This window comes from Myodes glareolus, chromosome 21 (genome assembly GCF_982192425.1).
Source record: "Myodes glareolus chromosome 21, mMyoGla1.1, whole genome shotgun sequence".
Lineage (NCBI taxonomy): Eukaryota > Metazoa > Chordata > Mammalia > Rodentia > Cricetidae > Myodes > Myodes glareolus.
The window spans coordinates 20975580-20999204 of NC_142046.1; the positions used below are offsets into that span (position 1 = coordinate 20975580).

Below are 23625 nucleotides of genomic sequence, written 5' to 3' on the forward strand. Positions count from 1 at the left end.
CTGTATGCTGTGACCTTCACAGAGGCACTTTTTGGGCACCTGCCTTACAAAACAGCACTGCTCCTGCATAATGGGAACAGACATCAGCGGTCAGAGGGGGCTGACTTTAGCTGCTCCAGGATTAGACAGGTAGGGCAGATGCTTGAAATGGAAGCTGATCAGGTAGAGCAGAGAGGAGATGGGCACACTAATTCAAATGACAAGAAATCACTTCATACTGCTTAAAGGACATGAATGGAGCCAAAGTTCCCACTCCCGAGAAGGACGTGAGCTTTTCAGCCACACCTGCATCCATTGACAACCGGGGAAGCAACTTAGCAGCATCTAGTAAATACACACATATCCTTTGGGGTCAGCAACTTGAAAGTATCTGAAGATAACTTGACCTGCTTATTACTATAAAGTAACTGGTAGAGACTGTACGGTAGACACAAACGGAAAACCAAACAGCCATAAAAAATGGGTAAAACAGTGGGATCTTTATCAATCCTGGGTATCAAGAAAAAGTAAATTTCATGAGGGATGGTGGTGGCACATGCTTTAATCTTAGCATGTGGAAGGCAGAGGCAGGAGGATCTCTAGGTTCAAGTCCAACCTGAGTTCCAGGACAGACAGGGCTGCACAAATAAACCCTGTCTTCAAAAATCAAAACAAACAAACAAACACAATTACAGCACTATTTCTATATAATCTTTAGGCGTGAACATAGCAGAGGTCTCTAAAGAGACCAGCAAACACATGGATCCTCTCCTGAAAAGTATTTCCACTAACTGAAAGATAGACGGGTCTGGTTGGAAGACCCCTCTGAGCACTCACCTCACCCACTGCTGGCTCTTGCTCACCCAAACCCACAATGAGGATGCAGTCAGCCTGCCTGATGCAGCGCTGGGTCCAGGGTGTGAGTGTGCTGTCTGCTTGATACAGCACAATGCGGTGGATGTCCTCCTGCTGCCCCAGCCAGCTGGACAGCCGGTACTCGTGGATGCTGGAAGACAGAAGGCAGCACCTCACCTTTTTTAAAAAAATTTAAATTAAAATTTAAAAGAAAAAAGTTTTTTGAGACAGGGTCTTACTATATAGCACTGGTTGGCCTGGAACCTATGTAGACTTAGGGAGCCTCAAACTCACAGAAACTGGCCAGCCTCTGCCTCCTGAGTGCTGGCACCTCACCTTCTATGGGGTCTCCTAAGGCTCCTCATCTTCATTAGCACCTCTCCCACAGAGCAACAGCGGGTGCTTGGAACTGGGCAGCTGAGCAGAGGCTGTGACCAGGCCTCGAAGTTCGGGGCTTAAGAGAAGGTGAGATGTAGAGCTGCCTGTATGGTAAGGAGGGCCTGTTTGTCTCCTGGGACCTCTGATGGTACCCAAGCACATATAAAGTCTAGCATGGACAAGAAACATGCTAGAATGTGCAGACACCAAGGCACAAGGTTAATGAGGTCCATCTCAAGACTATTCCAGGACAGCTAAGAAGGAAGTTCAGGTTGACTAAATTTCTCTACATGGGATCATACGGGGGTCAGAAGCGCACCTGTCTAGAGCAGCAGAACCAAGGCGTCGTTTGATGTTGTCACTGGTCAGCAGCAGGACAGGACCTGAGAACAACCACCCATTTCAGAAGTCTGTCCCAGCAGCCACCTCTAAGGACAAGCAAAGGACAAGAGTGTTTACACTTTGTCCTGAGGTCAGCTCCCTGGGAGGGACTGCTGGCAATGGGGATGCGGCAAGTTTTTAAGCTGCCTCTCCAAATCTGGGTCTCCTGTTGACATATGAACCAAGTCTTTGCAATCCTGCCATCACGTGTGTGGACACAAGCTAGGGCAAGGACAGCATGCAGCAGTAAAACTTGAAATCCTGTAATTTCCCAAAGAAACATCTAAAGTGGCCTGGATCCAAATCTAGTTCATTCACATACAGATGCCAATCTTTCACATCCGTGCCTCTCAGATTAGCCAAGGAAAGGTCAGAGGTGGATCAGAGGCAATGCAGAGTGGAGAGCACCGGTCACTCTCGGAAGCTGCCTCAAGAGTACACTGGCTATTGGTAGAAAAGAGCCTAGCAGTGGGAAAGCCAATGATAATATACAAGGATACCTAAATCATTCTTCTTTAATGGTGTTTAGCCTGCATATATGACTGTGTGAAGGTGTCAGATCCACTAGAACTGAACTTACAGACAGTTGTGAGCTGCCATGCGGTTGCTGGGAATTGAACCTGAGTCCTCTGGAAAAGCAGCCAGTGCTCTTAACCACTGAGCCATCTCTCCAGCCCTTTAAATCATTCTTAACAAGCCAGTTGTTGTAACTCAGCCTTTAATCCCAGCACTTAGAAAGCAGAGGCAGTTGGATCTCTGTGAGTTCAAAGCTAGTCTGGTCTACATGCTTTCAGTTAGTCTAGGCTAGAGCTAAACAGTTAGACCTTGTCTCAAAAAAAACAAAACAAAAAAATCATTCTCAACAAGCTCATCCAAGAGTGTATAACTAAGAGCTAATTCAGGCTGGGTGATGGTGGTGCATGCCTTTAATCCCAGCACTCGGGAGGCAGAGGCAGGCCGATCTCTGAGTTTGAGGCCAGCCTGGTCTACAGAGTGAGTTTTAGGACAGCCAGGGCTACCCAGAGAAACCCTATCTCAAAAAAATACCAACAAATAAAAAAGCTAATTAGCTAACTCATAAGACACCCCCCTCCAACACACACACTCCAGGGTCTTGGGCTCCAGCACCTTGAACTCCTAAATTCAAGCAATTGCCCCAGCTCTGTATTTCAAGTAGCTAGGACTACAAGTGGACACCACTGCATCTGCCAACAGTATCATATTTTAATTTGCAGCAGTTTCTGGGAGGCACACAGAATCAGGGCATCTTTACAGTTGGGAAGGCTGCTGCAGTGTGCTTATCACAACTCTTGTTAAATTGTACAAATGTAGCCAGGCATGGTGGCACCTGCCTTCAGAGAGAAGGGGATCTCGGGGAGTTCCAGGTCAGCCTGGTCTATACAGTGAGTTCCAGGTCAACCTTGCCTCAAAAAAATTAAACAACCAGAACAATAACAACAACAACAACAACAACAACAAACCAGTGGAAATCTGCCCCACCACGGAGGTGAAAAGCAAAGGGCAGCAGGTCCTATATGTACTTTGAGGCCAATCCTTCCTCAACCTGGACAGTAGTAGATGGGCAACACCATCTCCACCTCCTCCTGTTAAGAGGCCTTCCTGCATAAGTTAGATGGATTCTTGCTACATAAAACATCAAGGTGCTGGTCTGACCCCAGGCTAGACCCACTTACCCTCAGGGTACTTCTCTGTCTAAGCTCCCTTGCTAGATTTGGGAGCTAGAAAAGAAGTGTAGAGCTCCCTAGAAATTGTATTCTAGGCTCTCACAGTGGAGACTTCCAGTTCTTCCCCTTAAGCAACGCTGATCATGTCTCTGCCAAAGGATCTGTGTTCTGTGGAGGGAGGCAGGATGCTTCCTCCTACAGTGTACAAGGTAAGCAAGCCTAGTTGAGGGGAGCCTCTGGCCTCATTGGAAGCAGGTATCCCAAAAGTCAGGAGGCTCACCAGAACTACCTGTCTCTACTTTGTGGGATGTAGCCTAAAGGCAGCATCCAGCCAGGTTGCTATCCCAGGTCCCTGCAGGCCTGGACAGCATTGCCACCAGGCTGCCTGACAGCTTCGCTTCTAGGTTCCTAGATCCAGAGAAGCTAGGGGAAGGGAACACCTTCCACAACGAAAGAAAACTTCTCTGCCTGGATTCTTCACAAGCAATAACACCCTTGGAAATGAAAGGAATGTACCAAAGGCCTGACTCAAGGCAAAGGTAGGCACAATGTGGCTTTTCTAAATGAGGGTTCTGGTTCAACTGACAAGACAGTTCTTCCCTTTCTTACTTGTAGTTCTCAAGAATCACCATGGGGTGTGCTGGTTCTTGAGATAGGAAGGGGCAGGTCAAGAGAGCTGGGCTCAGCTTCTACTCTTAGACACAGGATATTCTCCAACATTTTGACCCAGCTAGTCCTGTCCCATGGGGCATGATGCCCAAGGCAGGCTGCTTTCCAGGTTCCCGCACAGCCTTCTTGAGCCCTAAAGCCCAGCTGATAAGGAGCCAGTGCACCTGTTGTTCCTTGCTGCCCACACAAAGAAACTTGGCCTGGGGGCAATTTCCGGGCGGTGGTGCCACAGGCCTTTAATACCAGCACTCAGGAAACAAGAGACAGGCAGATCTCTGTGAGTTCAAAGCTAGTGTGGTCTACAGTGAGAGTGCCAGGACAGGCTCCAAAGCTACAGGGAAACCCTGTCTCAAAAAACAAAAACAATAACATCAACAACAACAAAAACCCTCCCATCTTCGAGGAAAGTTCACTAACACACAGGATATTAAAAGGGGGAGAAACAATGGGATGTTAAAAGGGAAGAGGAAATATTCCATCCTCGATGCAAGTTCTATAAGCTAAGGAAGTAAACAACTCACATAAATCTAGGAAGTCACTGAAACTAACCTGATTCAGTAGGCTCTTCCCTCCCCAAGGGTATATAAGCAGCAAGAACTGCTGAGAGACACTGTCTCAGACCAGCTGAATGGCCTACACGAGGCAGATCAGCCAAGTGCCTGAAAGAAGCTACCTGAGAAGGACACTCTCCAAGATGTTAAGCTGCCTATGGTTGCGTAGTGAGCTCTAGGTTTTCAGCTTTCATGGTTGTCACCCAGGCTGGCTTTTTGATGAGTTATTTCTGCTCCTGTAATTAACCCTTCACCCAGATTCCTATAAGAAACTGAATAAAACTTAGTGGTTCACCGAGTTAGACTTTGGTGGTATCCATCCATGCTTTAGCTTTTTATTGGTTCCCCATCAGGGTTGAGCAGCGAGCTGTTTGCTCGTGTTTTGTTGCAGAACATTTGCACACTATATGAAGACACGCTGCTGTGGCTGGTGTAATAAAAAGCTGAGTGGCCAATAGCTAGGCAGGAGGGATAGGTGGGATTTCCAGGAAGAGAGAACTCTGAGAAGAAAGGAGGAGTCGCCAAGTAGATATGGAGAGGAAACAGGAGGTGCACAATGGAAGAGAGGTAATGTCACGTGGCAGAACATAGATTAATATAAATGGATTAAGTTTTAACAAGCCTAAGCTAACGGCCAACTTTTCATAATTAATAAGAAGTCTTCGTGTTGTTATTTGGGAGTTGGCCATTCAAAGAGTCTGACAAGAAAGCGTGCTACAATGTTTCCCCAGGAGTAGTGTAACATACATGTGTGCTTCTTGCATGTAACTATTCTCTCTCACCAGATTCAGACCAGCAGATAAGCAGAGCACTGGTGATGGCAACCCAAAGACATGATTCATGAAATAAATGGCCAGTAAGGTTTACTTGCATTATATAAAAATTCTTACTCTGTAAAAGGTACTGTTCAGTGAATGAAATGACAGGACACTGACCAGGAAAAAATAGTCACAAAAGGAATGTCTTATAGAAAACTGTTATCTAAAATAGATATAATAGACTCTTAAATTTCAACAATCTGAAAACAACCAGGGAGCCTGGAGAGATGGTTGAGTTCGCCAAGTACTTGCTATGCAAGCTCGAGGACCTGCATTCAGATCCCTAGCACTGGCGGAACAGAAACAGGAGACTCCTGGAGCTTGCCAGCTGGCTGGCCTAGCTGAATCAGTGATGCACAGATGAACACGGCACATGAAAAAAGATCCTGCATTACAAACCATAAGGGAAACAACAAAGAGATTAGCGGTTTCCACGTCTGTTTGGAAGAAGGGATGAGTAGGCAGAGCAGAGGACACTTAGGACAATCGATTGAAACCACCTTGAGTGACATTGGAGTAGTGAACACACACACACACACCCCTAAACACACAAAACATCAATAGGAATGACACCCCCCTCCGGCATGCCCACTCTGAACCCTGGGCAATGGTGAAGTGAAACAAGCTCCATTCTGACAAGGAATGCTGATAGTAGGGATAGCTGTGCATGGTGAGGGAGCAGCGATGCATGTGAAATCCATGTGACAACTCATGTTTGCTTTACTCCCACAACTCTTCACAAATCAAAGGTCTGTTTCTTTATTTGTTTATTTATGGCATCAAGGTCTTTCTATGTAATGGTGACTGGCTTAGCACTTACTATGAAGATCAGACTGACTTAAATTTACAGCAGTCTTCCTGCCTCTGCCTCCCAAGAGCTGGGATTACAGGTGTGTGTCATCAGACCTGGCAAAGTGAGTCCCCTTCTCCACTAGCCTCCACAGTAAGAAAACTAATGACCCAATTAGAAAAGGAGACTAGGATGTAATTGAAAGTGTAGTGCTTGTTTAGCATGCGTGAGGCCCTGGGTTCTACCCCAGCAGTCAATAAAACAAACAAAAGCAGAAAGAAAACGCAAGGAAGAAGAATTATATGAACAGACATTTCATCAAGAGAATACATACAGAGAGAAAATCCGTACATGGAATGTTCAGTGCCATAAACCAACAGAGAAAAGCAAATTAGAATTAGTGCATATGGACCAGGCATGGTGGCACATTCCTTTAACCCCAGCACCCAGGAGGCAGAGGATGTGGAGCTCTGTGAGTTCAAGGTCAGCCTGTCTACATAGTGAATTCTTGGCCAGCAAAGGCTACATAGTAAGACCCTGTTTCAAAAAACAAAACAAAACAAAAAAACAACAAAAAACACCAAACTATAAATGAACAACAACAACAAAAAACCCCAAGAGTTGAAAAAATTAAAGAGCTTCAGACCAGTCAAGACAACATAATGAGACCCTGTGTCAAAAAAAAAAAGAGTAAATAAATGAAAAAATAAAATTAAGGCATGCTATCACTATGTCCCTATTAAAATAGCTAAAATTAAAATAGTGACAACACAGAATATTGGCAGGATGTGAGGAAACTGGTCCTTCACACGCTGCTGTTGGGAATACAAATGATATAGATACTGTGGAGAAGACCTGGCAGTTTACTATTAGACTGACACACTCAGATGCCAGAGAAATGAAAAAATTCCATCCATTACACAAATGGTCACAACAATTTAATTCACAACATTCCCAGCTGGAAACTATCCAAACATCCTTCAATAACGTGTGGCTAAAGAAACTGAAACGTGTCTTAGGTGGTGTGAATGTGCTGTAGCAATAAGAAGAAAGTAAGCCATGTTTGCTTTGGCAGCACATATACTAAAATTGAATAAAAATAATGCAAAGATAAGCATGGAAAAAGGAAGATATTTCAATTTGTGAAGGGTTTCATATTTAAAAAAAGAAAGAAAATCTCATGTAGGCACACGCTGTGATTCTATGTTTATAAATTTCTCAGAATAGACAAAAATCAGAGATTAAGGAGAATTGTTTGGATGTCAGTGAGAAGGGTGTTGATACATTGTGACAGCTTTAAAGTGGAAGCTAGTAGGGTTTCTATGGCAATGAGGGCTCTGCAGTGTTCGTATGAGCCTGATGCCCTTGGCAAAGGAGGGGCAATGTGCATTCACATACATATATGTGCAGGTATACAAACACAAGAACAGCTAATGAGTCTGGAGCTGGCCTTTGAGTAGTCTTAGCATTCTATGTGGTGTTATCATATGGGACACTGGAAAAGGTTAGGGGGCCTTTCTTTACTTCGCCATTTCTTGTGATTCCATAATTATTGAAATAAAAGTTTTCTCCACAGAGCAACCTGACAGTGCACTGGATGCAGCCTAAACAATCTGACCAATATCAGTGAAAATGAACGGAATTTTCTATACACCTACAATATGGACTACAAAACAAATATGAAGACTATCAAGCCAGGTATGGTGGCGCACGCCTTTAATCCCAGCACTCTGGAAGCAGAAGCAGGCTGTTCTCTGTGAGTTCAAGACCAGCCTGGTATACATAGAGAATTCCAGAACAGCCAGGGCTACACAGTGCGTAGACTCGGTCTTTAAAAAAAAAAAACCAAAACAAAACAAAGACAACAACAACTCAACAATAGACTCAGTAATTTTAAACTATATATACCATAACATTAAATTTTTAAGAGTAATTTATAAATAATAGATACTGTGATATCTTTCAATTTTACAGATCTTTGGTTTGCAATATTTAATGTTTTATATCAGTGGTTCTCAACCTTCCTAATGCTTTGATCCTTTAATACAGTTCTTCAGTTCTACAGTTGCTGTGTGACCCCAACCATAAAATTATTTCATTGCTACTTCATAACTGTAATTTTGCTACTGTTATGAACTGTAATGTAAATATCAGATATACAGGCTATCTGATGAGTGACCCACAGCCTGAGAACCACTGCTGCACATCATTTAAGTGTCCGCAGGGTAGATGAGATGTCTGTGCTGTACTGAAATGGTTTATGATCACGGGACATAGGGACTGCATTCACTGTTATACCACTGTACAGAGACATTCCTGAAACTTTACTATAACACACCATGAGTATATATAGGCATATGCTCACTTCAAAACTGCATGAACACTTATAAATAAAATGTTAAGAAAAGAGGCCTTGACCCTCTGCACATGGGTGGCAGTTGTGTAGCTAGGTCTATCTGAGAAGCCCCTGGCAGAAGGACCAGGATCTATCCCTAGTGCATGAGCCAGCTTGTCGGAGCCCACCCCCTATGGTGGGATGAAATACTCAGCCTTAATGCAGCAGGGGTGGGGGGGCTTTAGTCCTGCCTCAACTTAATGGGCCAGGCTTTTTTGACTCCCCACGGGAACCCTGATAAGGAGTGGATAGGGTATGCTGTGGGGTAGAGGAGGGGGGGCTGGAAAGGGGGAGAAGGAGAATTGTGGTTGGAATGTGAAACAAATTTTAAAAAATCATTCAAGAGGGCTGGAGAGAAGACTCAGTGGTTAAGAGCACTGCCTGCTCTTCCAGAGGTCCTGAGTTCAATTCCCAGCAACCACAGGGTGACTCACAACCATCTATAATAAGATCTGGTGCCCTCTTCTGGCCTGCAGGTATACATGCAGGCAGAACACTGTATACATAATAAATAAATAAATCTTTTTTAAAAAGTCACTAAAGAAAAAAAAGAGGCCTCAAGCCAGAGAGTGACCTGTGGCAATGAACACTTGCAAGTAAAGACGAATGAACTAAAGGGTGAACTCTGTGACTCAACGGGCCACACTACGGCTTCCATAGCAACATTATTGTTGTTATTCCTTCTTCCTCCTCCTTTTCTTCCTCCTCCTTCTCCTTGTTTGTTTTTGCTTCTTTATTTTGTTTGACTTTTGTTTCTTCTTTTAAATTTGTTTTTGATTTGGGAGGGGCAGTTTGCAAGGACGGAGGGTGGATGCAAGGGGGAGCTAAGTAGGACTGGAATGCAAGACGTGAAATTCACAAAAAAATCAATAAAAGTTTTTTTTAAAATGTCGAAAAAAAAAAACAGAATACCTTACAAACTTGGAAATTCTCAAGAACTCTCCTGAGTTTTAATTTCTTAATCTTAGATTATAAAATTTTAAGCATGCATGTATTGGTTGATCTGCACATGTGGAGAAGTGGGTGCACATGATTTGTGGAGGCTGGTTCTGTCCTTCTACCATGTAGGTACTGGGGATCAAACTTAAGTTGTCAGACTTGGTGTAAAACATCTTTAACTGCTGAGCCATCTTGCCAAGCCAAGGCTCTAAAATTTAACAGCTTCTTCCTGATGGACGATTAGCTCTGGGTTTCATCTACAACTAATATACTCTAGCTGTTGACCCAAGAGTGGTCTCATTCTAACCAACCCCTACCAAAGCTACCTGATCCCATCCAAGCACATTTTCCATCAGGTCAGCAAGTTCCAACACCCACTCCAGCAGGCAGGGTGCTGGCATATACTTCTAGCAGCCTCAGAACCCAAAACGAGGGTCCCGTGACGGGGGGATGCCTACAAAGAGACAAAGGAGTCTCCTAATGTCTCTGGGGCCCTCCATCTCAGGATTTCTAATACATCATATACTATTACATACTCTGTGCCCATGAAGATCTCAGAGCCTGGAATTCCCTTAATGTGGAAGGTTCAATTAAGCAGAGCCTCCCCCAGATCAAGATCCACCCAGAATGTAGAGGGCAGCCCACAGCTCCTGGGGAACTGATAAATTTTTACCTTCAGAACCTCTATGTAGCTTACCAATGGCACTGAGGGCATGCTGGAGTTCCAGCGCAAAGGCAGTCAGGGGCACATCCTCAGACACAGGCATTGCTGCTACCGTGGACAAGTTGCCAGGTGGGTTCCCCAAGTCCCATTTGTCATTTGATGTGTAAAGTCCAAGCTGGTGACCTGTAAGCACAGAACCAGGAGTCAACTTGGAATGTTAGGCCACCAGTTTCCAAAGTCCCAGATGACACAGGGTGCCACCAACAAGGATCAGAGTCTGTTTTTATTCTTACAATGTCAAAAGCAGGCCCTTGGATCAATACCAACTCTAATGTGTTCTAAGTTTTGGCCCAGCATAAATTATCTTGACCCTCCAGAGCTTAGAAATTCAAGGAGCAAGAAAATTTGGAAAACATTTAGTCAGATGAGAGCCCCGCCCCAATGGTCTCACTATGTAGCCTGGGCTGGCCTCAGCTCCGCCTCTCTTAATGGGATCCATACACGCCTGGAAGAACTTGCTCGCTATAGTTTTTGTTTTTTAATCACTTGGGAAACTGGAAACTTAGAAGAGCAACAAACACATCTTTATCATCTCTTAGCCACATGGATTTTCAAAAATCAAAGGAAGCAGAGAATAAATGCGGAAGGTCATTCTGGGGCAGGGGCAGGAGTATCCTAAGGAGACACCAGAAGGAGAAATGGAAGCAGGCAGAGCTTCCCTAAGACCAGGATATCCAAAAGTCCCATGGTGTCTCACCCAGACACAAAGAGCCCGAACCTCTTCCCAAGGCCCTACTCAGCTGCAGGGGCTAAAGGCCACTCAACTAACACAAGTGCAAGACCAAAGACGTTTTTGTTTGCTATCCTATAGCAGAAGATCTTGGTACAAGTTCTCCTCCAGTACAAAGTTCTCTTGAGTGAGTCCCTCCTGCGTGCACAAAGGTGGCTAAGCACATCTCATGACAGCTGACAGGCAGGCCCCCACTTGATCAGGTTTTCTGTGGTACCGTCATGCTATGGGCTGCCTGGCCACTGGTAGCCCACCCTCCTCTACAACATCCCTCCCACCCCTGACACAGACAGACCTATCTTCAGGCCTGGGCCACCTGTCTCCCTTAAAGGCAGTTTCCAAATGCCTGGCATCTTCTCTGCTCCTCACCCCAGGAGCTTCAGGAAACTATCAGATACACAGTTCCAATTGGCTGGGCACGTGTCGCACACAGACTGACTTAGAAGTCCGGTGCAGAGGTACAGGTGGAGCTCCAGGGATATGTGGAGCCCCATTTAGTAACTGGTAGGCACAGAACCAGGAAAGCCCCCCGTTTCCAGATGACACAGATACAGGATATAAGAGAGAGTTTAGAAATGGTTTGCCATTTCAAGCAGACCTAAGAGCACACTCAGGCTGTGACAAGCGGACACAAGTCTGCAATCTTAGGAGGACATATACATCTCACCGACACATACAACAGATATTATACATATATCCTCCTACATTATACATAAATCACACATACACTATGCATACAATTCACACATATCTCACACACATCATATATATACCACACACACTACAACTTGCGTACATACCTCCCAGACACCATGTATATACCACACACATAACTCATTCATGGCTTCATAATTACCATATGTGTACCACATACACATACCTCACATATGTATGTCACATACACACATACACAAAGATTTTACTGCAGTATTGTTTAAAATAGTTGGGAAGGTCAGAGATAGTGGCACACACCTTTAATTACAGCACTTGGGAGGCAGAAACAGGAGGATCTCTGTGGGTTTGAGGCCAGCCTGGTCTACATAGTAAACTCCAGGCCAGTCAGATAAAGAATGATACCCTGTCTCAAAAAGCAAAACAGAACAAATAATATGGGCTGGAGAGATGGCTCAGTGGTTAAGAGCATTGCCTGCTCTTCCAAAAGTCCTGAGTTCAATTCCCAGCAACCACATGGTGGCTCACAACCATCTGTAATGAGGTCTGGTGGCCTCTTCTGGCCTGCAGACATACACACAGACAGAAAACTGTATACATAATAAATAAATAAATAAATAAATAGAACAAAAAACGCAACAACAACAAAATAAATAAATAATGGAGTTGAGGAGAGATGCTTCGTAATGGGGAAAAACAGCTAAAAGCTATTAAAAAATAAAACACATCTTTAAGCTAGATAGTAATATTATACACCTTTAATAATAGCACTCAGGAGGCAGAGGTAGGTGGATCTCTGTGAGTTCCAGGCTAACCTAGTCTACAGAGCAAATTTCAGGACAGCCAAGACTACACAGAGAAACTCTATCTCAAAAAATAAAATAACAACAACAAAAAAATCCACATCTGGGGCTGGAGAGATGGCTCAGTGGTTAAGAGCACTGACTGCTCTTCTAGAGGACCCGGGTTCAATTCCCAGCACCCACATAGCAGCTTACTCCACATAGCATCTGTAACTCCAGGATTCAGCACCCTCACACAGATATACATGTAGGTTAAAACACCAATAAAATAAAATAAATAATTAAAAAAAATCCACATCTTTATACAATGGTGAGAAAAGTTACTGGATGAAAGAACTATAGTTAATTTATAAAAATAATTCTTTTATTAAATACACATCTCAAACCTTCCATAACTAAAGTACCTGTATCTCTAAATAAACAAAAACAAACTGACATGGCCTGCTCAGCATGACCCAGGCCTGCTGTGGACTGGGCACCTGTGATCTCTGCTCAGCTCCCTCGGTGCTTGTGCCTGATACTGCTCCCTGTTGGCAGGCCTCAGCCCCAAGAGGTAGCTCTGGGCCTCTACTACATAGCCTTTTATGGCTTTGGTCACAAGGCCTAAAATGGGCCCTCTTTGGTGCCACATTCTCCAGTACCCTGCTCCTCACTCAAAGTGAACTGATGGTGACAAAGCGGGTATGGCTCCTGTGACATCTGCCATTTCTTAGTTACATCCATGTCCTGCCCCTTCCCCTGCTCTCCTAGGTCTTCATTTCCCAGGCCTATGGAAGGAAGCCTTCTTTATTTATCCTCCTGATCCACTTCCCCTGCTTTCCTGATCTAGGGGCAAAAGTCCCTCTTGAGGAGGACTTGTCCGGCCCAGAGGCCCCACCCAGGAAACTCCTCCCTTGGCCACTTTTGTTCCCTCCACCCTTTTTTGTTTTTGTTTTTGTTTTGAGCCGGGTTTCTCTGTAGCTTTGGAGTCTTCCTGGAACTAGCTCTTGTAGATCAGGTTGACCTCGAACTCATAAAGATCCACCTGCCTCTGCCTCCTGAGTGCTAGGATTAAAGACGTGCACCACCATTGCCCGGCTGGCTCTTCTTGAAAGAGTCCTTTCCAAAGAGGCTACTTCAAAGGAGCCTTACCAGCATGAACAAAAACCAGTCTTTCTCTCTAGCAAGCAGAAGCCCTGCCCCAGCCAGAGGAGGGAAGCAGAGAAAGCAACTCTTCAGCTGTGCCTGTGCTTGTCAGATCAGAACCCACAGAGGATCGGAACAGAGGATGGCACAGAGCTCCAGCAATCGTACTGGCTCAAGGAAACACAGGGTGACCAAACGACCAGGGCCTTGACAAATCACAGTTCAGAAAACTGGGGCAGAACTTGAGCTATGAATACAAACACACTGGCAGCCGCAGAAGATTTAAATGGGAATATGATATTCGAAAATACAAACTTGTTTTATTCAATATATTATATATTAAAAAAATTCAGTATACTACAAATAACCAGGTACATTGAAAACTAAGAATCTTTGTTTGTTTGTTTTTGTTTTTGAGACAGGGTTTCTCTGTGTAGTTCTGGCTGTCCTAGAACTCACTCTGTAGCCCTAACAGGCTGGCCTCCAACTCAGAGATCCACCTTTCTCTGAAACCTGGGCCCTCGGATTAAAGGCATTCATCACTTCTAGAGCAAGGAATCTTAATTTGAGTGAGAAAAGTCGGTCAACAGACAAAATAACAGCGCAAAGGTTAGAATATTTGCAGGAATAATGAAATATGACCAGTTATAGCCAACAATCAAAATCGTGAACATTTCTGAAAAAAAAAAACAAAACAAAACAGAAACAGAAACAGAAGGCCTTACAAAACAAAGAAGAGCCAGACCCTAAAAACAAATAAAAGGTTCTCTGGGGGCCAGAGTGATGGTGACATACACCTGTGCTCCCAGCAGGGGGTGCTAGACTAGGAGGGAGACCAGAGCAGGAGGATGGCAGGTTCTAGGTCAGTCTGGGCTATATAATGAGTCAGAGGCCAGCCTGGCATACACAGCAAGCTCCTGTCTCAAAATAATAATAACATCCAAAAAATATTTTTAAACTACTTTGTATAGGCTAAGTAGGAGAATCAAGGTGACAGGAAAGAGCAAGTAATATTGAGGACAGACCAAAGTAACAGTTCTATTTGAACATCATAGCAACAAAAGATAAAAAAAGTGACCAGTGCCCCAGATACCTCTGGAACAATAACAAAAGGCCCAGCATTCGTGACATTTTGTTTTCAGAAGAAAGGAGAGAATACAAGGTTGAAAGAAGATGTGATGAAAGAAAAGCTAAGAATTTCCCAAATTTGCTAAAAGATATAATCTATAGATTAAAGCAAAATTAAGTCCAAAGGCATAAATCCAAAGATTCTCAAATCTCTGAACTGTGAGATGAGAACAATGTAAGGGCAGGTCAAGTGTCATTTATCTACAACTCCTGGGGCCAGAGTGCTCTGGAGTTCTGACTTTCTCAGGCTTTAGAACATTTCCAGACTACCGGTTAAACATTCCTCATCTGAAAGTAGCAAATGCTCCAAAATTCACAACTTCTGAATGCTGACATGGCACTTAAAAAAAGTTTTGGATTTTTTTTAATATTTTTATTTATTTATTTATTTATTAAGTATATAGTGTTCTGTCTGCATGTATGCCTGCAGGCCAGAAGAGTGCACCAGATCTCATTACAGATGGTTGTGAGCCACCGTGTGGTTGCTGGGTATTGAACTCAGGACCTCTGGAAGAGCAGTCAGTGCTCTTAACCTCTGAGCCATCTCTCCAGCCCCAAAAGTTTTGGATTTTGTATTGCAGATTTTTCATGGTAAATGTTTGGTTCTCAAGGCATACAGAAAAAATGGTTAAGATGTATCTCAAGGGCTGATGAGATTGCTCATTGGTTAAGAGCACCGGCTACTATTCCAGATGACCCAGGTTTGATAACCAGCACTCATATGGTGGCTTACAACTGTTTGTAATTCCAGTTTCAGAGGATCTGACACCCTCTTCTGGCCTCCAATGGTACTGCAAATGTAGTATACAGACATAAGCAGGCAAAACACCCAGATGCATAAAAATAAATAAATTGGGCTGGAGAGATGGCTCAGAGGTTAAGAGCACTGGCTGCTCTTCCAGAGGTTCTGAGTTCAATTTCCAGCAACCACATGGTGGCTCACAGCCATTTATAATGAGATCTGGTGCCTTCTTCTGGCCTGCAGGTATATGTGCAAGGAGAACACTGTATACATAATAAATATGTAAACCTTTTTTAAAAATCTTAAAAAAAACAACCAACAACAAAACCCAAAACACATTAAGAGAAGGTCACAGAATAATGTGACCTAAACGGTGATAAAGCACTCTCATTCCACTTAAAATGAAAATTATTGCTATTAATGGATTAGAATAAGCATAAAATACTATATTCCCTAGACTGATCATAGAAACCATCCAACAAAGAGAATGTAGAAATCAGAATTAATAAAAATAGGATGTAGAAAAATGGTTAAGTAACCAAAAAAAAGAATATTGGAAGAAAATTTAAAAATAAGAAAGTAAACATCAGTCCTAACAGAATAGTATGTTAGATGTCAGTGGTCTAAATAGTTAAAAGGTAAAGATTGCCGGAAGAGTTGATAATAAACTTGGCCTCACTATGTCTTCCTTTAAGAAACTTATTTCAAACATAATGGTCAGACAGGCAGAGTAAAGTAAAAAAGAAATCGTATGTGTTGAATAGTATGGTGTCTCTCCTAAAATCCATGCCCACTCAGAACTTCCGAATGTAATCGCATATGGAAACAGAGCCTTCAAAATTGATGCAGTTAAGATGAACTGATCCTGGAGAAGGGTCACAGCTTCCCATTGCTGTGTGCATACTGCAAGCACAGACAGTTTGATTAACAAAATACCTGAAATATCAGGATGTGACCCAAATGATGAGGCGTGCTGAGAGCAAAGAGCTAACCAGCAGCATGCTTACCCACAAATTTGACCTTTCAACACACATTCAGTACTGTACACCAGTCTCAGATATGTATAAAGACTTTATGTCTATACAGGGACAGATCACAAATGAGCTAGCCTGGGAGAACGAGTAGAAAAAGAAACAAAAGACGAGGGCTGAGATGACATGAGGGCTGTACAAAAATGTAGACTTGTTACCTAGTCAGGGAACGAGGAGGTGGAGGCAGGAGAGAGCCATGGGCATGGTGCACACAGAACAGTAAGAGCCAAAGAGCAACATCAGGTTCTTAAATATCTGGGACAGAGGCTCCCAAATGATGGGCCCTCTTAGAAGAAACAAACACGGTGGGGTAGAGTTCTAGTTCCTGGTACCGAGGTTATTTCACCATCTTTTCATACTTGGCACTTGATAGACAGCGACAGCTGCCAACCATACCACTCTTGCAGAGGCTTCCCCTCTCTCTCCTTTTTCTATCAGCTGACAAAAACAGAAGGCAGATATATCTCACTTCTTCTCACAGAGCATTGGGTTTCCTTCTGTGCTGCCCATGTTGAGACAATCATGCTGGCACCGTCACAGTTTAAGCCCTCCTTACTCAGAGCTGCAGGATAGTATCCCACAACGCTCCAGAGGTCTGCCCTGGCTTCTCTGCTTCTTTCCTCAACCCCTGCGTGGGGAAGGGTGGGGCCATCGTTGGGCTGGGAAGAGCTGAGACTCACCTGTCGCAGAGCCCTGCTGGAGGCTGCCTAAAATCTTCTCACCCAAGAGATGAATCAGTCGGGTTACAACCTTGGGGTAAGGAAGGAGGAAAATCCCAAACCACATCGTTAGATAGTGAAACACTGGGAACTAAAAAAGTCACAATGATGTTCAAGCAGCACACTGGGCCTGCTTTTTCAAAACTGTCAGTAACTGGAAGCAAATATGGGCTACAGATGACAAGAGCCCATGCACAGTTTTCTAGGTGCCAGATGAGACAGTGTTAATTGCCAACTTGACAAACACAGACTCATCTGAGAGATGGGCCCCTAGACATGCCTACGGGGATTCTCCCGACAACATTAGCTGGTGTGGGAAGACAGGACCTGGGCTACAGAAATAGAGAGGTGAGATGAGCACCATCATGCTCGCACCCATTGCTCTCTGTCCTTGATTATGGATGCAAGATGACAGGTGCCTACTCTAGCTCCTGTCCCTGTGGTTTCTCTACCATGAGGGATAGCAATGTGAGTCAAAATAAAACATTTTTCCTTTGAGTTGCTTTTGTCAGGGTTTTTAATTTATTTATTTTTTTGTTTTTTCGAGACAGGGTTTCTCTGTAGCTTTCGTGCCTATCCTGGAACTTGCTCTATAGACCAGGCTGGCCTTGAACTCAGAGATCTGCCTGCCTCTGCCTCCCGAGTGCTGGGATTAAAGGTGTGCACCACTACTGCATGGCTCACAAGGGCCACTTCACAAGCTAAATTAGGGATGCTTATTCACCCCAGGATGGTGGGGTCAGAAACCATAGAAGATGTAAATGAAACTGTCCACATTTTCAGATATGAAACAAAAATAGTCTAAGTGGAGAAGTCTGAAAGTAAGTGCTGTGGGAAAATGCTCTTGTACAGTGTAAAGATTTGTCACTTGTATTAGTTTACTAAAACACTGATTGGCCAGTAGCCAGGCAGAAGTACAGGTGGAGCAACCAGACTAGAAAAATTCTGGGAAGAAGAAATGCAGAGTCAGTCACAAGCCAGACACTGAGGAAGCAAGATGAGAATGCCTCACTAAGAAAAGGTACCAAGACACATGGCTAAACACAGACAAGAATTATGGGTTAATTTAAGTTGTAAGAGCTAGTTAATAATAAGTCTGAGCTAATGGGTCAAACAGCTTATAATTTATATAAACCTCTGTGTGTTTCTTTGGGACTGAATGGCTGTGGGACAGTGATGTTTCCAGATGAGGCTATTGTTAATATATTCTACCATACACATATGAAGTAGAGAGAAGAGTTCAGGAAATTCCCCTGTCCCTTCACTCACCTTAGTAGTATTATTTTATAAACAAGCCCTTGGGAGTACTCATAGAATTCTATTATGAATATCTAAATGTTCTCTAAAGGCTAAGAGCCAAAACAAACACCTACACTCAGCAAAGCATGATAATGTGCACCTCTCATGGGAGGCTGAGGTATGAGAAGCTTAAGTTTGAGGACTGCCTGGACCACAAGAGAAGTTCAAGGTCATCCTGGGAACCTAGCAACACCCTGTCTCAAAATTTAAAAAGAGCTGGGAATGAAGTTCAGTAATATAGTGCTTGCTTAGCATATACAAGGTCCTGAGCTTAATTCCAAGTACCACAAACAAATAAATAAAATTTAAAAACAAGCAAATTCAAAGTGAGATTAATTTTTTGTTGTTGTTGTTGTTTTAGTGGGGGGGGGGGGAGACAGAGTTTCACTATTGTAGTCCTTGTTACCCTGAAATCACCATGTAGATCAGACTGGCTTTGAACTCACAGAACTCATACCTGTGACCTTGGCTCTGACTTCCAAATACTGGGATTAAAAGCAGAACACTATGCCTGGCCATTCAAGCTAAATTTTTAAAAGGTTATTACTCTGTCAAGTGGCAAAAGTTCACAAAAAGGCAGCTGATATCTTAAAAAAAAATAGAGGAAGCACAAATTCACACCACTGTGATGTACCCATAAGAACTGTTGTTAAGCAGCTGCCTGTGTGTTTGCTAGCATCCTAGGCTCAGGAACTACATCATACAGGGCTGGGAAGCAGCACAGCCACTTTGGAGAACTGTGCAGTTCCCAAAACACACATCTATCTTGTGACCTAGCAAGAGAATAAGGGAAATGAATCATCTGTTTACAATAACATTAGTCAAGGATGTGTTCAACAGCCTTTTAAACCCAATAGTGCCAAACTGGAAATCATCCCAACACCCACCACAGACAAAGGGACTGAGTACACAGTGGGATACTGCTGGACAATGAACAAAGCCATTCACAAAAAGCTACATTTTGTACTAGTTCATTCATCTACAATTAACAAACAGGCTTGGATTATAAACTCAAAGGTAAAGTAAATACTAATATACAGTGCGCTGGGTTTCATTACCAGTACCACACACATACCCACACCAAAATAATAATAATAATAATAATAATAATAATAATAATAATAATAATATAATAATAGGAGGAGGAGGAGGAAAAGCTGGAAGGGAGGAAGAGGAGGAGGAGAGTTGGAAAGAAAAAAATAGACACTGAAAAGCAGTTTTAAGACTAAGGACGGGGGGGGGGGGGAGGGTGGCACACACTTTAAATCCCAGCACTCAGAAGGCAGAGGCAGGTGGATCTCTGAGTTCAAGACTAGCCTGGTCTACAAAGAGAGTTCCAGGGACAGTCAGAGCTGTTAAGCAGAGAAACCCTGTCTTAAAACACAAACAAAGCATCAAAACTAAAAGCAGAATGCTGACTGGGAGCACCACCATGGGGTTCCCTGGGTTTTAGGCCAGAGTGCAGGTTTTCCACTTCTCTCCTGTGGCAACCTTGTCACTCACAGGCAGGGAGGACAACCAGAAAAGGAAGCTGACTAACAGCTCAGAGAAGGGCCTAAATATTCCTCTTCTACCAACCATGGTGGATACCAAAGCGCTCGCTCTCTCTCTCTCTCTCTCTCAAGATATATTTATTAAGCATACAATGTACTGCTCTCAAGGAGGTTGTGAGCCACCATATGGTTGCTGGGAATTGAACTCGTGACCTCTGGAAGAGCAGGCAGTGCTCTTACCCTCTGAGCCATCTCTCCACCCCCAAAGCTCTCTTTATTTAAGTTGTTATCCTAAGTTACAGATATTGTAGCAATTTCCTCCTATATAACACCTTCCATTTTAGAGGAAGCCCCTTAAGACACAGGATATTCTAAGGGGGGTTATTAATCTATCCTTCAGGGAACCCCTCAGGTTCAGGAAGTAAACTACTCAAAGGCTTCAGCACATTCCTGAAACTTACCACATACACAAGTCTCCTCTATGTAGAAGCATACATAAGCAGTAAAGTCTGTCGAAAGACACTCTCAGACCAGCAGAGCTGCCTGAGAGGCTCAGGTCGTCTGGTCTATCTGGGAAAGATGCCGTCCAACTTTTCTGAGCTGCCTGCAAATTGTGCAGTGAGCTCCAGCTATTTTAAGCCATCACCCATGATGGAGCTGTCTTTGGGCCATTTCTGCTCTTGCTAAGTAACCCCTCACCGTACTCCTGTAAGCAACCCCAATGAAACTCACTGGGTTCATCAAGCTGCACTCTGGGGGCATTCTTCCTTTAGTCTATACCAGTTCCGTACCTGAGGTAAGTCTGGTTTTTGCTCATGTTTCCCCAGGAACAGTGTCACACAACAATAGGTAAAAATCCCCTGTCTGAGAGTATGACCTCGTGTGTCACTTTTACAACCTTCCACATACCTGTTCCATAGTACATCTGTGTGATGTGGGATTCCCCTCTGAATGCTGTGAATATCATTGGTTAATAAAGAAACTGTCTTGGGCCTGTGCAGGGAATACAGGTAGGCAGGGAAAACTAAATTGAATGCTGGGAGAAAAAAAAGGAGGAGTTAAGGAGAAGCCATGTAGCCCCCGCTAGAGACAGATGCTGGATGGAACTTTACCTGGTAAGCCCCAGCCATGTGACGATATACAGATTAATGGGGATGGGTTAGTTTAGGATATGAGTTAGCCAGAAATATGCTAGAGTCATTGACCAAGCAGTGTTTTAAATAATATAGTTTCTGTGTGACTATTTTGGGACCGAGTAGTCAGGAACAAACAAGTGGATCTCCTTACAACATCTAGGTGTACTTGATGAAATCCTACCTGGGCCAGAAATGCAGCTAGAACAGGGGCTGTGCACCACCCTTACCTGTGGGTACCTGCGCTTGATGGATGTCAGAGCTCCTGCTGGCAACTTGGCCAGTTCTGAGTCCCGGACAGCATGCACTGTGGTTGCTCTGGCCTGGTGGGTTAGTGTCTCCACCTAAGGAAGAAGAGCCAAAGTCTGAGGTCTCATAAATCAGTCAAGGTTCCAGAAGGCCAGACTGACGAAACCTGAAATACAGGCAAGTGTATGTGCAAGTCAGGTGGATAGAAGTTGTCTTAGAGTGTCTATTGCTGTGATAAAATACAATGACCAGAAGCACCTTTGGGAGAAAAGAACTTATTTCATCTTATACTTCTAGGTAACAGTCTATCACTGAGGGAATTCAAAGCAAGAATTCAAACAGAGCAAGAACCTGGAGGCAAGAACCAAAACAGGCCATGGAGAAACGCTGTTTACTGACTTGCTCCTCTGGCTTGCTCATCCACTTTCTTAAACCACCACAGTGAGTTAGTACCCCCGTCCCCAACACCAATCAGCAATCAAGAAAATGCCCCATAGTCTAGCAGGGGAATTTTCTCAATTGAGGTTCCCCCTTTTAAAATGACTATAGCTTGTGTCACGGTGACATAAAGGTAGCCAGCACAGCAGCCTAGAGGAACTGTATGGTCAGGAAGCATGAAAAGGAACAAAATGGCCCTGCCAAGCCTTTACTCTGCATGAAGCTGGTGGGCTCTCACATGTGACTGCTGTCCAAATTATTGGGATGTTCTAGAAGCCACAAGCACTCCTAGCAACCTCGAGAGTTCTCAGACATGGGTAGGGGCTGTCTCAGGGAACTCTGAACACCCCTCCAGATACAAATGCCTCTAAGGAAGACACTCCCCTCCACTAGGGGGCATCATCAGATGTATCCCTCAGAGCCTAAAGGACTCCTGGAGCAAGACTCCTGTTTCAGCTTCTGACCCGTTATGAGAGCTCCCAAGTAGGAGTCTGCATCTAGACTCACAGGCTGCACACAGCATGGCTACCCTAAGGTCAGGGAGTCCCAGACTCTGACATGGAAGACCCACTGCGAGGCAGAACACAGTGGGAGGTTGCCAAGTGGGAGCAACACTGGAATGGGGGTTGCACAAGAGGAAGTGGCCATTAGCACATGCTTGCCAACACCAAGAGGCTTCCCTAAAACCTGTTATCGGTAGCAAAAGCCCCTGAGCTTCCTAAAATAGCAGTTTAAAACTTCTTTACAAGCAGAAAGTGGTCCTGGATGTATAGGAAAGTGGGATGAGCAAGTCCTGGGGAATCTTGTCAGTAAGCAGCACTCCATGCCTCTGCCTCAGCTCCTGAACTGACTTTCCTCAGTGATGGCTTGCTATCTGGAAGTATAAGAGAAATATTCCCTTTCCTCCACAAGTTGCTTTTGATCAGGGTGATTTACTATAGCAACAGAAACAGAAGACACCGGACTACACAGTGATACCTTGTCTCAAAGGAGAAGCAGAGAAGGGGTGTGGGTGGCTGGGTGATCAGGATATAATCAGGGTACAAAAAACAGCTAACCAGACTCCAAAAGGAAACAAACTAAAGGGTATAGCCTTTTAGTTGATTTTGTTTGTTTATAAAGTACAGGTACTTTTTAAAAATATCTGTGCGTAGGGCAGAGAGATGGCTCCATGAGTCTAGGATAGTCAAAGCTACACAGTGAGACCCAGTCTAAAAACAAACAAACAAAACAAAACAAGACAAAGGAGCAGTGGCTACTCTTCCAAAGGACCTGAGTTTGATTCCTAGCACCCACAAAATGGCTCACAAATATCTATAACTTCAGTTCCAGGGACTCTGATGCCCTCTTTTTTTCCTTTCCTTTTTAAACTCTAGCCCAGGCTGACCTAGAACTCACAGAGATGCACTTTCCTCCACCTTCTGAGATTAAAGGTGTGTGACACCACGGGAACCTTTGATGCCCTCTTCAAGGCTCTATGGGCACCAGGCATGCAAACATATCTACAGGCAAAACACCATGCACATTAATATGTATATTTGTGCTAACCCATATAGGTTTACTGCTTTAAAAACCTATAATCCAAACACAGGATGCTGAAGCAATAGATTTATCACAATTAGGCCGCTCAAATCTTATGGTGAGTTCCAAGCCTACCTGGGCTACAGTAAGACCTTGTATCAAGAGAAAAACAAACAGCAGAAGTCAGACGTGCAAGCTGGAATTTACTGTCCTATACTGCTCTACAAGCCCAACACTGCAACATCCTGGGGCTGATCAGTAACAGATCAGGACAGAGAAACTTGTCCATGTAGACAGTATTGGGAAACTAGGATAAGCTGCTAGCTACTCTCAACCAAGTCCTTCTGGACACTATTCACCATGGCTTCAGCATTGGCT

General features: G+C 43.9%; 1 protein-coding gene across 4 annotated transcripts in view; it reads right to left on the bottom strand.

Annotated features, from left to right (window-relative positions):
- The window catches only part of Pnpla7 (patatin like domain 7, lysophospholipase), a 73394-nt gene that overhangs the window by 14356 nt on the left and 35413 nt on the right, over positions 1-23625 (bottom strand). For all 4 annotated transcript variants that reach the window (XM_048425870.3, XM_048425869.3, XM_085681228.2 and 1 more), the window contains 5 exons: positions 21270-21383; positions 17076-17145; positions 10138-10287; positions 1532-1595; positions 817-985 (listed from right to left, as the gene is read on the bottom strand). In XM_048425870.3, coding sequence (XP_048281827.1) covers positions 817-985; positions 1532-1595; positions 10138-10287; positions 17076-17145; positions 21270-21383 — 567 coding nt within the window. The remainder of the gene's footprint in view (positions 1-816; positions 986-1531; positions 1596-10137; positions 10288-17075; positions 17146-21269; positions 21384-23625) is intronic.